Source organism: Uloborus diversus, unplaced genomic scaffold (genome assembly GCF_026930045.1).
Source record: "Uloborus diversus isolate 005 unplaced genomic scaffold, Udiv.v.3.1 scaffold_12, whole genome shotgun sequence".
NCBI lineage: Eukaryota > Metazoa > Arthropoda > Arachnida > Araneae > Uloboridae > Uloborus > Uloborus diversus.
The window spans coordinates 7,622,107-7,636,651 of NW_026557876.1; the positions used below are offsets into that span (position 1 = coordinate 7,622,107).

A 14,545-nucleotide genomic window follows, 5' to 3' on the forward strand; every position below is an offset into this window, starting at 1 on the left:
GCCTTGCACTTAGACTGAATTAGTTGTTTTTAAAAAATATGCACATATTATAATGTAATATTTACTGTTGCATTCATGATACATAATATTTAAAACATATTTTGAATCACATTGATAATAATCTCATAGCTTTGATTTTATTCCAAGTAATTTAATATGCATATTTAAAAACAAATTGATTGAGAGGAAATATAAAATCTAAATTTTTAAATGACTTTTGATTTTTACAGCATAGCAAGAGATTCTATAACTCAAGTTGATAAAAATTAAATACTAAGCATTATTTCCATTATTGAAAAAAGGAACATGAACACAAAATATAAATAAAAAGTATAAAACACAATACTGACAAATACCAAAACACAAAACAATGCTTAGACCATACATAACTTTTACAATCTGCACATTTTAAATGCCACGGGTAACAATATTTCTTTATACAATTAATTACAGTCTCTTAGGATAAAGCTCTCAATATTTCAACATCCTTTAATGAATAAAATTTTAAAAATATGCTTAACTGCTCCAATTTTTATTTAAATGTAATAAAAATTTAGGCGATATTTGAATATCAATAGATTATAGTTCCATCAACATCGGGTTTTTTTTACGAGAAAATATTGTAAATTTTATCTCTCAGCTATAGCTAATTTTAAAAAATATGTTTTGATTTTTCAATATGGATGGCAGTACAATAATTAATTTTAAATACTTTTTATCGTTGTGTCATAAGAAACTAGAAGTCTTCAACCAAGAAACTAGATCAACTTTGTCACTAGTGCAGCCAGAATTTTGTTTTGATAGGGGGGCGGGGGGGGTGTCATAACGAGTCAGAATTTTCACCCGAAGACTGGTTTAGGAGCACTTTGCACGTAGATGTATATACATATTCATTAATATGTTAGACTTGCAGGCACGTCATTTTGCACTTTTCTGGGGAAAGCAATGTAAATTTTATCAGAAAACAGCAAACACCGCACCCACTTATATGCAAAAAAATTTATTATTCAAAGCCCATTCACCTAAATGACGGGCCTGTGGACTTGGCAATAACCCAAGAATTTGGGGAAGACAAACCCCAAAATCTACTGTTAGCTGCACACCTGAACTTTATTGAATTGATTTTTTAATTACAGCAAACAAAATTCTTCAATAAGTACAACCATTAAGTCTCAACATTTGCCTTATGAACTAAAAACAAAATTGCGCTATGAAATAGTATTTTGCCTGATATTGAAAGCTTTGGTATTTTCTCGAATAATGCCATTTAAATTGATGGATTCTGCTCAATTTTTTTAGTCCCCTGTAACTCAAGAATTTGATAAAAATTTCAATAATACATTCATTCAGCCATTATTAAAAAGCAAACGTATTACCTTGGAAACACCAATAAAAATAACAGTATTTCAAGTATTAGTAGACACCAGATGGAAATTCAAAGAAATACTGAGTTTGTTCACCAATAACACAATGGAATAATTGAATTCTGCAAGTGTAGCAATATCTCCTCTTACTACTTGTTCTCTCCAATAAGAAATAACCTCTCTTAAGGTCAAGTCTCTTCTTGTCAGAGCCTGACTATAAATTATTTGATTGGATCAAATAGCTTGTGATATAGAAAAGGCTGCTCAGTAGGCCACATCCCACTCTTTGTAAGCAGTATTTTTTTTATTTAGTACACGCAAATTTTGGAGTTTAATAAACGTATTAACTATACTCAAAAGTCTAAGTACGGTAGAACGCCAAAAATCCGAACTCACTCCTATGAAGTTAAAATAAACTGCAAAGATACGGATACATTTCTTGAAATAAATAATTATGTACTAAAGAAATGAAACTAAGTACATAAGTACAGTATATACTCAAGTATAAGTTGACCCCTCTACTTTTAAGAGGAAAATTGGGAAGAAGTCCTAAGCCTGCGTATAAGTCAAGCCTCTACTTTTAGAAAAAATCGGAGACGTTTTGCTGCTAATTTCAAATATAAACGTCGTTAAAAAGGAAGGAAATGCAATGCAACAAACATTTGTGTTAAAAAACGTCCGATTATTATTCTTTTGCACAAAAAAGGATTCACTTCTGCGATTGCAATTTTTGTAAAGGGTTCGATTTCGCTGTTACAATTTTTGTTACTTGTTGCTTTTATTTTGAATAAATATCAATAAAATTTTGCGCTGTAGCCATATTACACATTATTTTTAAAAAAATTTAATATATATACATCATATAATAATTTAATATATTCATTATTTTTAAAAAATGAGCATTAATTTGCGATTATTGGGAAAATTCGCGAATACAAAGGTTTCCGCATTTTTCGCTTAGTTGGCCATTTACTGTAATTATTTAGTTTTCATTTTACAGTCAGATCGTACAAATTTATAGCAGGATGTGTAAGTATTTACTTCTATAGCATCTACTCAAAAGGGTTGGACTAAAATCGGGAAAATGTTCTCGTTTTTGACTGTTTTTCCCCCCAAGATTTTTCAGAAATTCTAACCTGCATATAAGTTGACCCCTTAAATTTTAACCTTATTTTATATACAAAATTTCTCGACTTATACGCGAGTATATATATATATATAGTACTAGAGGAGGAATATTATATTTACCAAACAAAAAATTGGAAAAAGTAAACAATAAATAAAGTTCAGCAGTGAAAATGAGTTGCAATCGGTTTTTCCTCACAGAAATGAATTAAACTTTCTTTGAAGTCAGTGTGACCGACTTCAAAGTCTGTTTAATTTTCCAACAGAAAGTTAAATCGGTTTAATTTTTAGAAGTTCATTGAGTTTTCTTCATTTAATTATTGTAAAATAGTTCCTCCTTTATTTTCTTTTATGTTCAGTAAACAATAAGTGCTTATTTTTGTTATATTTACTCAAAAAAATATAATTTCGTGTTGTAAAGTTATATACAGACGTTTTGTACATCTACTTTATTCTATTTTAAATGGGATACTATTTTTTTAAAGGTATTTTCTCGGTTATTATTGAAAATTCAAACATTTTGTAAATCGGATTTTTGAAGCTCTACCGTAGTATTATGCGATTGGGCAAAACTTTCACAAAATGGCAGTGAAACAATGCAATATATTTTTATTTATTATTATCAAGCACAATATTTACAACCCAACTATCATGCTCTGTGTCACACAGTACAAATTTCTTGATTTACATAATCTGATTAAGATATTAATTAAAGAATGATTTTCACACTTAATTCAAATGAGATATGAAAGTCTTTTTACATTGCTGTACTGATTCAACAGAGTCATTAAAAAGTAACTTCTTCGTTTCCAAAAAACAAATGTTCAAGTACAACTTGAGTTATATGAGCAAATATAATCACTTCTTAGGAAAATTGCTTTAGCGGGTAAAGCAAATACACCGGCATGTTTAGTATGTACAAAAATTTACACTCCGTCAAAATAAATAAATAATAAAAGCCGCAAGTCAAAAAATGTATTACACTATGAATTACAAAATGAAGTGGCAGAATCACAAAGGCAATAAAAAATATCTTTGGCATTTACAGCTTTTTTTTTTTAGTTATATAGACTAAACTACTACATTGTCCATTAATCATTAAAACAATTTAGTTATTTTTCTAAATTTTAAAAATCCCAAATAATTTTTTTAAAAAATCTTGTGTACTTGGAGTAAAATCCACATAAATCAGAAAATGGGCTTGAAATCTTTCTTTTCAATGCAGCATTTTATTGTTATTAATGTTACCTAAATCGCTGAATGAAAGATTTTAAAGTTTCAAGGCTCTTTTGCAGTTTTTGTGTTTCAAAATCCAACTGTTGCTTTTCTTGCAACTTTTCCTATAAAAAATAAATTTAAATAATTAAAATATATAGTTGGAGCATGATACAATTCTTTGTTAAATACTGTAAAAGCACTATTTTTGCGAGGCCATTGCAATTGCGAATTATTAAGCCTCGAAAAATATTTTTTATGCATAAAATTCGCAAAATCACCAATTTCTTCACTTTCACAACAATTATGGTTAGCAAAAATAAGTGTTCACAATATTCAAACATGTTATAATAAAATAAGTTTTAGCAACTATTTAATAATGAAATTTTTACTTTGAATATTTGTGGGTATTTTCTTTCTAGATTTTCGAATCTGCAGGTCACAGAGTATCGACTGATTTTGGGAGCTGAAATTCCAGCATGGGGAGGGGGCGAAGGTTTTTTTTCTTCACATATTATGTCAAAAAACAAAACCCACAACCACATATATGTAAATATATTAACTTGGGGGGGGGGGCAATTACTTCCTCCAGCTTCCCCCCATAATAAATGACTGGAGATGCCTACACTACCTTATTGTAGTTTTAATACTCTGAGGTCTATGACTGAGCGTCACTCGGGTTGCCGTTTTTTGTTACGTTAACTAAGCCCGAGATTCTCTCAGGGTCTCTTAGCTACAAAAGTATGAGTTCAATGTTTCTAGCCTTTTTAGATACTATCTTCTACTAACCTTTTACTTTCAACAAAAAAATATAGATGGAAGCACCAGGCAGAAATAACTACAGTCGAACCTCCATATATCGAACTTCCACATATCGAAATTTTCTATGAATCGAAAACCCAGCAAATTTCTATGTTCATTTCATAGAAAAAATATTTCTATATATCGAAAAAATCTCTATATATCGATTTTTTTTTCGAGACATTCGTAGATTTTTTTCCCACTTTAGTCTGTTTGTCGCATGAAAAATGAAGGTTAGGGGAGAAAATTACATACCTGCCAACCCTTCCGGATTTCCCGGAAGTTTTACGGATTTTTATGTCCTTTTCCGGTTATGAGCAAAATCTTCCGGATTTTTCACGTTTTGTAGGAAAAATAATTATCTCGCCAATTTTGGCGCTAACGATACTTTTGTGGAACGCGGCACCGCGTTTTAGGCCAAGTAGCCAAGGAAAGGTTGCCGTAAGAGAATGGCAGGAGAAGAAGCGGGGCAAGATTATGACGTCACTGAGTGATACAGCGCATGACTTCATCGGGATCCAATCAAAGCAAGCGTCGCGCCTGGCAACTAGGGGCACAATTTCGGCGCCGATTATCTTCTCGTTCTCTCAATTCGAGCTGTTTGTGCTTTGTTCTTTTTTTAAGATGAGTGACAAATGTTATTTCCAAACTTTTAAAGAAAGCAATAAAAGTAATATTTACTAAACGAAAGTAATTTCAATTGATATGAAATTCATAACTGATATATTGTTAAATGTAAAGAGGGTAGGCGTCCTGTTTGATTTTATTTTGCGTTAAAATCTTGTGGATAAAAATAAAAAAAATCTTCCGGATTTTTTTTCTCGGAGGTTGGCAGGTATGAAATTATGTTCACTTAAGGTTGCTACGAAACTCATAACGAATCTGGGTTTGAGAGGTGTGTAGATAGGCCGTTGTTTCGTTCTGGAGTTCTTAAATTCCCTCAAGTTATTTTCAAATCTTAGTTGTAACCAGTAACATTGTAAAATCAGTTTCAAGTTCTCCCTTTTGTCTGTTGATTATCATTCCTAGTCTTTGTAGCTTCAGTAAAAATCATTCAAGTTAAGTAGATTCATTTTTTACTTTGCTTTCGATTACGTTGTCAAAATGAAAATCCCGCGGATCAAGTTGAATTGAAGAAGAATGAAGATGTATGAAGGCACAAAAATGTCATTTCTGTTATTTTTTCAATTATTAACTTTTATTTAATCCGATGCTTGTATCAATTTGAAATTGGGTTTCATACATGTAAATTAGCTTTCATTTTAATGTTTTAGGATAAAATAAGATTGTTTCTATATATCAAAATTTCTATATATAAATTTTTTTTCCGACAATTTGCTACTGCGATATATGGAGGTCCGACTGTACATGAAACATAATAGAATAGGGGTTTAAATTCGAGTTTGTTCTTTGAAAAGAACCATACAAAAGCAAATTTTATTAAATATTGTTTATTTGTAAATAAAACCTACTTTTTTTAGATACTTGTTCAAGATTTAGGTAAGTTTTTATTTTAGTCTATGTAAACTTTTATGGTAAAAAATGATGTTTCCCAATGCAAACCTTTTTTTTTTTTTTTTTTAGTTTGAAACATGCTTTCCCCAATAATTTCTTACTAAAAAATCGATTCTTATTTCATTGAAATAGTTCCTCCATAATGAAAGAAAACATCTTGAAGCATGTAATACAATAAAAGTCACTAAAATACACATCTTCCAAGTATTTTTTTTAAAAATGATGCAAAGCGCCAAAAAAAAAAAAAAAAAAAAACCCCAGTCTGGAGGGAGATGTGTGGTCAAAATAGCTCAGACCTGAAAGTGTTTTAAAAAAAAGAACAATTCATCTGATTTTGCTAAATTTCATTGAAAATAATAAAATGTAATGTTTCTATGGAAAACGTCATTGATCAAAAAGTTCTGAAACTTCAAAACAATGAGCACATTAAAAAAAAAGAGGGAGAGGGGGGGGGGGACTGTTAAAGGGCTGTCACAACTAGAAGAAGACAAAAAAGCAAATACCTTAGTTTTTCGTTCAAGGCACTCGATTTGAATGTTTGATTCTTGAATTAAGGCTTTTAAATTTTGGCAGCTGTCAATAAGGAATTTCTTTTCTGCAGTTTGCTCTGAAAAAAAGAAGAATTTACAATTTATTCCACTGCCTACTAATCACTTCTACTGAAAATACATATTTAAAAAAAATACATTAACCATTTTTATGGATTGTAACAATTATAGTAGCATGAGAAACCTGAAGATCTTTTTAATTCATACTCGCCAACATGTCCTACTGAAAAAACCTTACAATTTCCATAGATAGACAATATATTTTTAATGGAAATGAGACATTTAAATATGTGTATATGTTAATAGCATGATGGATACTTTCAACAGTTTTCTTTAATTTAAATTAACATTTCAAATTGATGGCAGCAGTTAAAATTGAAAAAGAAAAAAAAAGTGTCAAATATGATTTGTAATATTTTTGGGAGCATGGCCAAAACTCATTCGCAAACACGGAAAGCAATTTTGACAGTGTTCAATGTTGATACGATCAAAAAAAAAAAGTTGTCAACCATTAAAATACAAAATAACATAAGCTAATCTAAGATAGCAATGTTGAAATAACCTCTAACTGTCAGAAATATTACAAAATCCAAAAGGATTGCAAGCACAAGCAGCAATTTTCCACTGAGTATATGATAAATGTAAGCATGTTTCTAAAAAATAAATTATTTATTAATTATCAAAAAAATAAATAAATAAGCTCAAGGGAAGCAATTTCTCAGGAAACACATGCTCAATGTTAGCTAATTTCCCAAAAATAAATTGATTTATTAATTATTCAATCAAAGTAACTTAAAACCAACAAGATGGGTAATTTTTGCACCATTTGATATTTTTTAAGGGGTCTAAAGAATCCTGCAAAATTTTCGACTTTTGGGAAAAATATATGTTATGCATAGTTTAATTCTGAACAATTTGATACTTTACTTATTACCATACACAAAAAAACTTTTCAAGTTATCGTAAAAATGTGTAAACTGTCCCCATAGAGATTTATGTTAACAGCAGCTGTTTAATCTTTTTTCTCAGGTTTCCCGGCTTCTCGTTTTGTGTGTGTGATATCTCAGAAAGTTTTTTATATATTTTCATGCATGTTAGTCTGGTTTATTTTTACGATCTGAACCTAAATTTTATCTAAAAATAAAAGTTAATATTAAACAAAAAGAAATTTTTTTGCCCAAAATTTTGGAAAATTTCGATATTAACTTATAAAATTTTAAAAAATGAATGAATAATTTTTTTAAAAAAATTGAGTTTAGATCGTAAAAATAAACCAGACAAACATGCACGAAAAGTGTTAAGAAAATTTTCTGAAATATCACACACACAAAACGAGAAACTGGGAAACCTGAGAAACAGAGGATTAAACAGCTGCTGTTAACATAAATCTCTATGGGGAAAGTTTATGCATTTTTACAATAACTTGTAAAGCAGGGTTCATACACTTTTGGTTAAAAAAAGTTCCCTGACTTTTCCAGGTTTTCCAGGTTGTTTTTTTAGAAAATTCCAGGTTACTCGCTTCATTAAAAATTTAAGTTTAAATAGTAATATTTTCAAAATAACTAAAATTGTTTAAAGTAGCAATGCAGAAGAACTGAAACTTCTCCCCTTAGATTTAAAAAAAAAAAAACTTAGATTTTTTTCCTTTGTTTTCTCTGTCAAAATTTTAAGTTTTTTTTAAACATTTTGTTCAAAATTGTTTTAATTTGTTTACTATTTGTTGAAAACAGAGTACTTTCAACTTATTTTAGGGTTTTTTTGATGTCACGCGTAATATTATAGCGTTTTGCTGTAGTCCTGCAGCAACCTTTTAGCATCCGCTTTTGGTTTACAATACTTTTTATTTTCTTATAAGTAGGTTACACAAAACATATTGAGCAAAACGCAAAGCTAAATTTTAGTATAAATATGGTTAACTTGTTGCATCAATTGGCATACCATGTAATGCATAGTAACAAAAATCAACATCCGCCGATCATAGGCCAATGCCAATAATCTTTTTTTTTTTCACATATTAAAGGACGCTTACATTAAAATTTCAAATTTTCTTTTCCAGAAAGTATTAGTTAATTTTCAAAAATTCACAACTTTTTGCACATTTTAATGTTATTTTCAATGTTACTCATTGATATAAACATCCAATTCTGTTTCTGGAAGTTTAAGTCTATTTCCATTGTGCAAACGATCAAATATTGCGACAAAGTGAAAAATTTAAAATATGTAGATTTTTGGATTTGTAGTATAAAAGTAGTAATAAATAATTAATAATCCTTAAAAGGATACAATAAAAGCAAAATAGTCAGTATTTAGCACATAAGAGTCTAAATCAATTAAAACAAAAAAAGTTATAAAGATTAAATTTTGCATTTTTCCAGAAAATAATTACAAATTATCCAGAAAAAAAAGGCACAATTTGTGTTGTTTTCAATAGTTTGCATTGCAATTAACATCCAATGCCGTTTTCGGGAACTTAGGCACTTAAAAAGTCTTGTGTACTTCCATCTTGGGAATGACCAAATATGGCGGCTATGCCCAAAAATAAGAAATAACTTTTTTAATTTGTCGCATGAAGACAATTAAACAATAATTAATCTTTATGAAACTACAATTCATTGAAAAGTTTTTATCACATTTGCGTCCGAGGCAGTGAGGATAAGATTAAGTTTTAAGAACAAAATTTTTTATTTCTCAAGAAAATTATTTTAAATAACAATAGAAAAACAATTTGTAGACCATTTTTTGTTATTTTCATCAGTTTTCAATTAAAGAAAACATCCAATTCTGCTTTGTTTTTAGAAACTTAGGCATTTTAGGATCGTATCTACATCCATCTTGTGAATGACCAAAGATAGCGACTGCGTTTCACACGTAGCTGAAATGATTTTCCGATCAAAAAAAAAAAAAAAAAAAAACTATTTTCCCCGATCGATCTTCCCATCTACAGGTTGTGCTTTCGAAGCAGTAAATTGTCTTCTCTCCTTTTGAGTTTGTACATAATTGCTGTTCACCTGATTTTTTTCCCTTGGGAACTACTGAGAGCCAAAAATGGCGGCTGCTGAAGATTTTTTGGGTCGCCACTTTTTTCATTGCTTTAAAATTGTTACAATTTTTTTTAAATACATCAATAAAAATGAAGATTAGATCTCATAAAACCAAATTCCCTGGGAAAAAATTGGGAAAAGAAAAATTTTGGGGACACATTTGGAAAATTCCCTGACATTTTCGACTATGTCATTTTCCATGATAATTCCAAGTTTTCCCGGAGCGTACGAACCCTGAACCGAATAGAATGTTGTGGCAACCCATCTAAAACTTTAGGCAGTAGAAAGAAATGCGTTCCCCTCACTGACTCCATGCAAGAAAATCTTCGATCTTTTGGCGCATTTTTCGTTGTGAAAAAAAAAAAAAAACGTTCATTTCTCGATCGCAGTTTTTAAGTGCCAGCGTCGGTTTAGATAAAAATTTACAATTTTTTTCGTGAAATCACAATAAAAACGAAGACTAGATCTCATGGTAGTTAATTCCTTGGGGAAAAAATGGAAAAAAAATTTTTGGAGGACAAAATTTGAAAACTCCCTGACTTTTCCCTGACATTTTTGACAGTGTCATTTTCCCTGACAATTCCCGGTTTTCCCGGAATTCCCGGAGCGTACGAACCCTGTAAAGTTTCTTTGTGTATGGTAATAAATAAAATATCAAATTGTTCAGAATAAAGTTATGTATAACACAGAGATTTTCCAGAAAGTCAAAAATTTTGAAAGTCCTTAGACCCCTTAATATATTTCACTTCAAGAAAACTGTTGAAGGCCTAATATTGCACTCTACTGGTTAGGCAATGACCAATAACTATTTCCTACTTTTTATTTTACAAAATAAATTGGCAACACTGAATATAACTCGATGTATAATACAACAATTCCAAAGTTACTGTTAGGAGGCTAGTCTTGAATGCTGATTTGAATTTATTAAAATCTCTAGCCTTACATTCTAAATACTAGAAATGTTACAAATTTCGTGATGCTATGAAATAAAATGAGAATTTTTAAACATTTAGAAATCTTACTTTTCTAGTTCAAAGCTGTACGAAATACTTTATTTCACATACCAATTCTCAAATGGATCTAAGTTAATCTGAGTAGAAGGATAATTTTGAATTTATTCTAAAGAAGTTTTTTTATACAGTAAAACTTGTTTATACAGACTAACTGGGACCTGAGGCAATCCGTATAATCAGGTAAAACGGGAAAAAAACAAAACAAAGCAAATCCGTAAAAAAGCAAACATAACTTTATTATAGCAAAAACAATATTTTGTAATAAAATTACTCAGGATTATTTCGCACAATTCACATTTTATTTATTATATTGTTCAACCAAACATCATAACTTGTAGTTCAGCTCTAGCAGTGGTGTCAACCATGATTTTAAATTACAGTCAGACCCCGATTTAAAGAACCTCTATTTAACGAATTTCACAAATTAACGAATTTTTCTCTATCCCCAACTAAAATGAAGACAAAAACCCCTATTTACCGAGCATTAAACCCGAACTAACAAATTATTTTAACAGCTGAAAAAAATTTTTTTTTGTTGTTAATTTGAATTAAGAAATATTGCATTGTTTTCCATATGTTATTTCCATATTGTCCAAAATGGAAAAAGACTTTTCTTGGAATCATAAATTTTTGATGAACGAGGTCAACCAATGAAGATTGATTTTGAAGCTGAAAGCGATAATGAAACCCCATTAAAACTGCTTCAAATGCTTTACATGGCCTGGAAACTAAAAACATATCTCATGCGACAGGCTCTGTAAATGACACAGTTTTTCGTCTCTCCATTAAGTCGAAAGAGAACTATCTCGAGTTAATTATCACGGAAATTGTCCAAACATCAATTACTCAGTAGTTCAAAATTTCAAATTAACTAGTGTGTAATAATAGTGTGTGTTTGGCACTCTTGGCTTCTTTAAGAGGTTTTCCATCTCCAGCTCAGTCACTCGCCTATGCCGGGCTGATGAGTGCCAATAAGCACGAAACTGCAGTCCTCGGCTGGAATTGACTGAGCTGGTGGTGTGTTTCATGGATTTCTGCCTTAGCCCTGGCTATAGGGCGGTAACTTACTGAATATAACTTACTGAATAGTGTGTAATAAGTCGTGAAATGCTGAATAAAAAGTGTACACTTTCTAATTATGGATATTTTTACGCAGTTACTTATTAGGAGTTTAGATAAGGTAAGTGCAGTTTTTAAAATTTTTTCCCACACCCCGATTTTACGAATAACCCTGTTTAATCAAATAAAGTTACGGTCCCAATGAATTCGTTAAATCAGGGTCCAACCGTATTTTTTCTGTGAACATAAAACTTTATTTTTAACTCTACAAATTTGATCCAGATATAAACAGAGGGTTCTACTGCGCTCATTACTTCTTATGTTAATTCCTTTAATCATCTAACTTCATTGTAATGTAAAGTAAAACACATACCAGAAATATGGCACTCATAGGACTCCATTATTGCTTCTATACCGGGCCAATGGAAATTGGACCTGGGCTCTTCTGGGGACCAATCATCTTTCTCTGGACTCGAAACGGGAGATAATTTGATGGAAGGTTCCATGTGAACATTGCTCGGGAGATTCTTCTTCTCAGCTACAATTTGAAAAAAAAAATCTACATTAATCCCACGAATTGATACATTAAGATAAAGTTTAATGATAGCTACAATTATCGGCTCAAGAGTGGGTTGGAGACATAAAGGATTTATCTCAGTTGAAAACATCAGAATTTTTAGTCAACAACATTATTTGTCATAAAACTAAACATTAAAAATAAAATAACTATTGAATGTTAAAGGAACAAATTCAAAAAACATTTTTATGCTACAATGCTAACTATTGTAGTTGTTACAAACAAAGAAATTGATTTTAAAAATGAAATAAACTTTGAAAATTAAAGGAACACATTAAAAAACATTTTTGCTACACTACTAATAATTGCAGACAAAAAAAAATTAAACTAAGAAAAATCAACATCCAAAATTATAGGAGCATATTTAAAAAAAAAAAACATTTTTCTGCTACATTACTAGTCATTGCAGTTATTACAAACAAAATTCATCACCATTTTCGAATGCTGAACACTCTCCCTGACACCACTGAGTACCAATACATTGTGTACAGTTTTTCGTTGGCGGATCATCTTTTTCAATGTACATTTCACCACAGAAAATGCACCTTACACACATATTTAAGTTACTTTCCTTCTATCCTTATACAGTGAAACCTGTGTAAGTTGACCACTTGCGGTGCAGTACTTTGGCGGTCAACTTAGACAGGTGGTCAACTTATAAAGGGCGGTAATGATTTTTTTTTTTTTTTGTCATTTCTTGCACCATGTATTCATTTTTTGAGGAATTCACCATTACTCTTTCTATTCAACTCACTTTCATTGTTTAACATCATTGAAAAGGAAACAATAATTAAAAATACTATTCAAATAATTTTGTTATTTTTCCCTTGTTTTTAACTATATTAGACACTGTAGTTTTAGAAATTCCATATATGTCAGCTAATTTTCTCTGGCTTTCTCCATTTTCAATTAATTTTAATATAATATTTCATACTTTTTATTAATCACAAGTAAAACTAATTTTCTTTTTGAAGCCTTTTTATGTAAAACTTATAGCACAAAGAGCAACAAGCTCGACTCTCCCAGTTCATAAAGGCACAATTAAAATGTCCTATCTCTTAATCCCTTGCGCTAGAAATATGTAACTTTACTCATTAGCAGGCCCAGATCCGCGTATCCGCAGTGCGAGGGGCCTGCGTTCTTAAAGGGGCTAACGGCCCTAGAAATTGAAGAAAAAATAGAAAAAAACTAGCACTAAGACTTATTCACTTTACAAATAGAGACTGCTGGCCACTAGGGAGGGGCCTTACATATTTTCTAGCAGGGGGGATCAAAATGTATAGATCCAGGCCTGCTCTTTGTAGCACAATTCCTGTGTTGCCACAACATATTGCAACTGAAAGAAAATACTTTGAACTTTTCTACTGACACCTATTTTCATTGAACAGAGTACAAAAAGCTATCTCAAATACAACAAATGAAAAACAAGTTTGGAGAATAAAGAGCAGCATAAGCTTTATGCTGCTGCTTAGTTAGTAAAATGCTAGTCTATCATCAAAGCATTAAAAACATTTTTGGAAAGCTATCAAAAAAAAAAAAAAAAAAAGAAAGAAAGAAAGAAATAATAATAATAATAATAATAAATAAATAAGAAAATAATAAAATAAAATAATTTGCTGAAGATAGTTTTAAAAAATAAACCAAGTGGTCAACTTACAAAGGGTTTTTTACAATACTCCAAACCAAATTTGGCGTACATTAGTGGTCAAGATAGACAGGTGGTCAAGATAGAGAGGTGGTCAAGTTACAGAGGTTTTCCTTCATTATATGAGATAGGACTAATTCCGTTCCTGACAAAAGTGGTCAACATAGACAGGTGGTCAACTTACAAGGGTGGTCAACTTCACAGGTTTTACTGTATTACAGTAGAATCTCAAAAATCCGAGTCTTGAAAGTTCGAGGTTTCGCTTAATCCGAGGTGCTTCATTCATATTTTAAATTTAATTTTTTAGTCGCTCAAAAAATATTTTCATTAAAATCTGAAAATAGAAATTTCGCTTCTGTAAAGCTAATTAACTTCCAACAGGAAATAAGTAAAAGACATTGAGAAGTTTGTTTCGACAACTCCTAAAGAGACACGAAATATTAGACTAAAAGATATGTATTACGACTACAAGATATGTATTCAAAAATGCCTTGGAGATAATACCTTAATACGTAAAATTGACATTGATTTTAGACAAAGAAGGTGTTAAAATCCCTTTTGGAGTATCTGATTGCAATAAAAAAAGTAGATGCACAACTCGACGCCACATGAGTTTCAAAAAGGAAAAATTTCACCACTAAC

General features: G+C 30.6%; 1 protein-coding gene across 1 annotated transcript in view; it reads right to left on the minus strand.

Moving 5' to 3' along the window:
• Positions 1–3,661: 3,661 nt before the first annotated feature.
• The window catches only part of LOC129232455 (uncharacterized), a 98,378-nt gene continuing 87,494 nt past the window's right edge, over positions 3,662–14,545 (minus strand). The window contains exons 16-18 of the mRNA XM_054866599.1: positions 12,055–12,219; positions 6,524–6,627; positions 3,662–3,829 (exon numbers count right to left, since the gene is read on the minus strand). Of these exons, the coding sequence (XP_054722574.1) occupies positions 3,734–3,829; positions 6,524–6,627; positions 12,055–12,219 (365 nt within the window). The 3' untranslated portion in view covers positions 3,662–3,733. The remainder of the gene's footprint in view (positions 3,830–6,523; positions 6,628–12,054; positions 12,220–14,545) is intronic.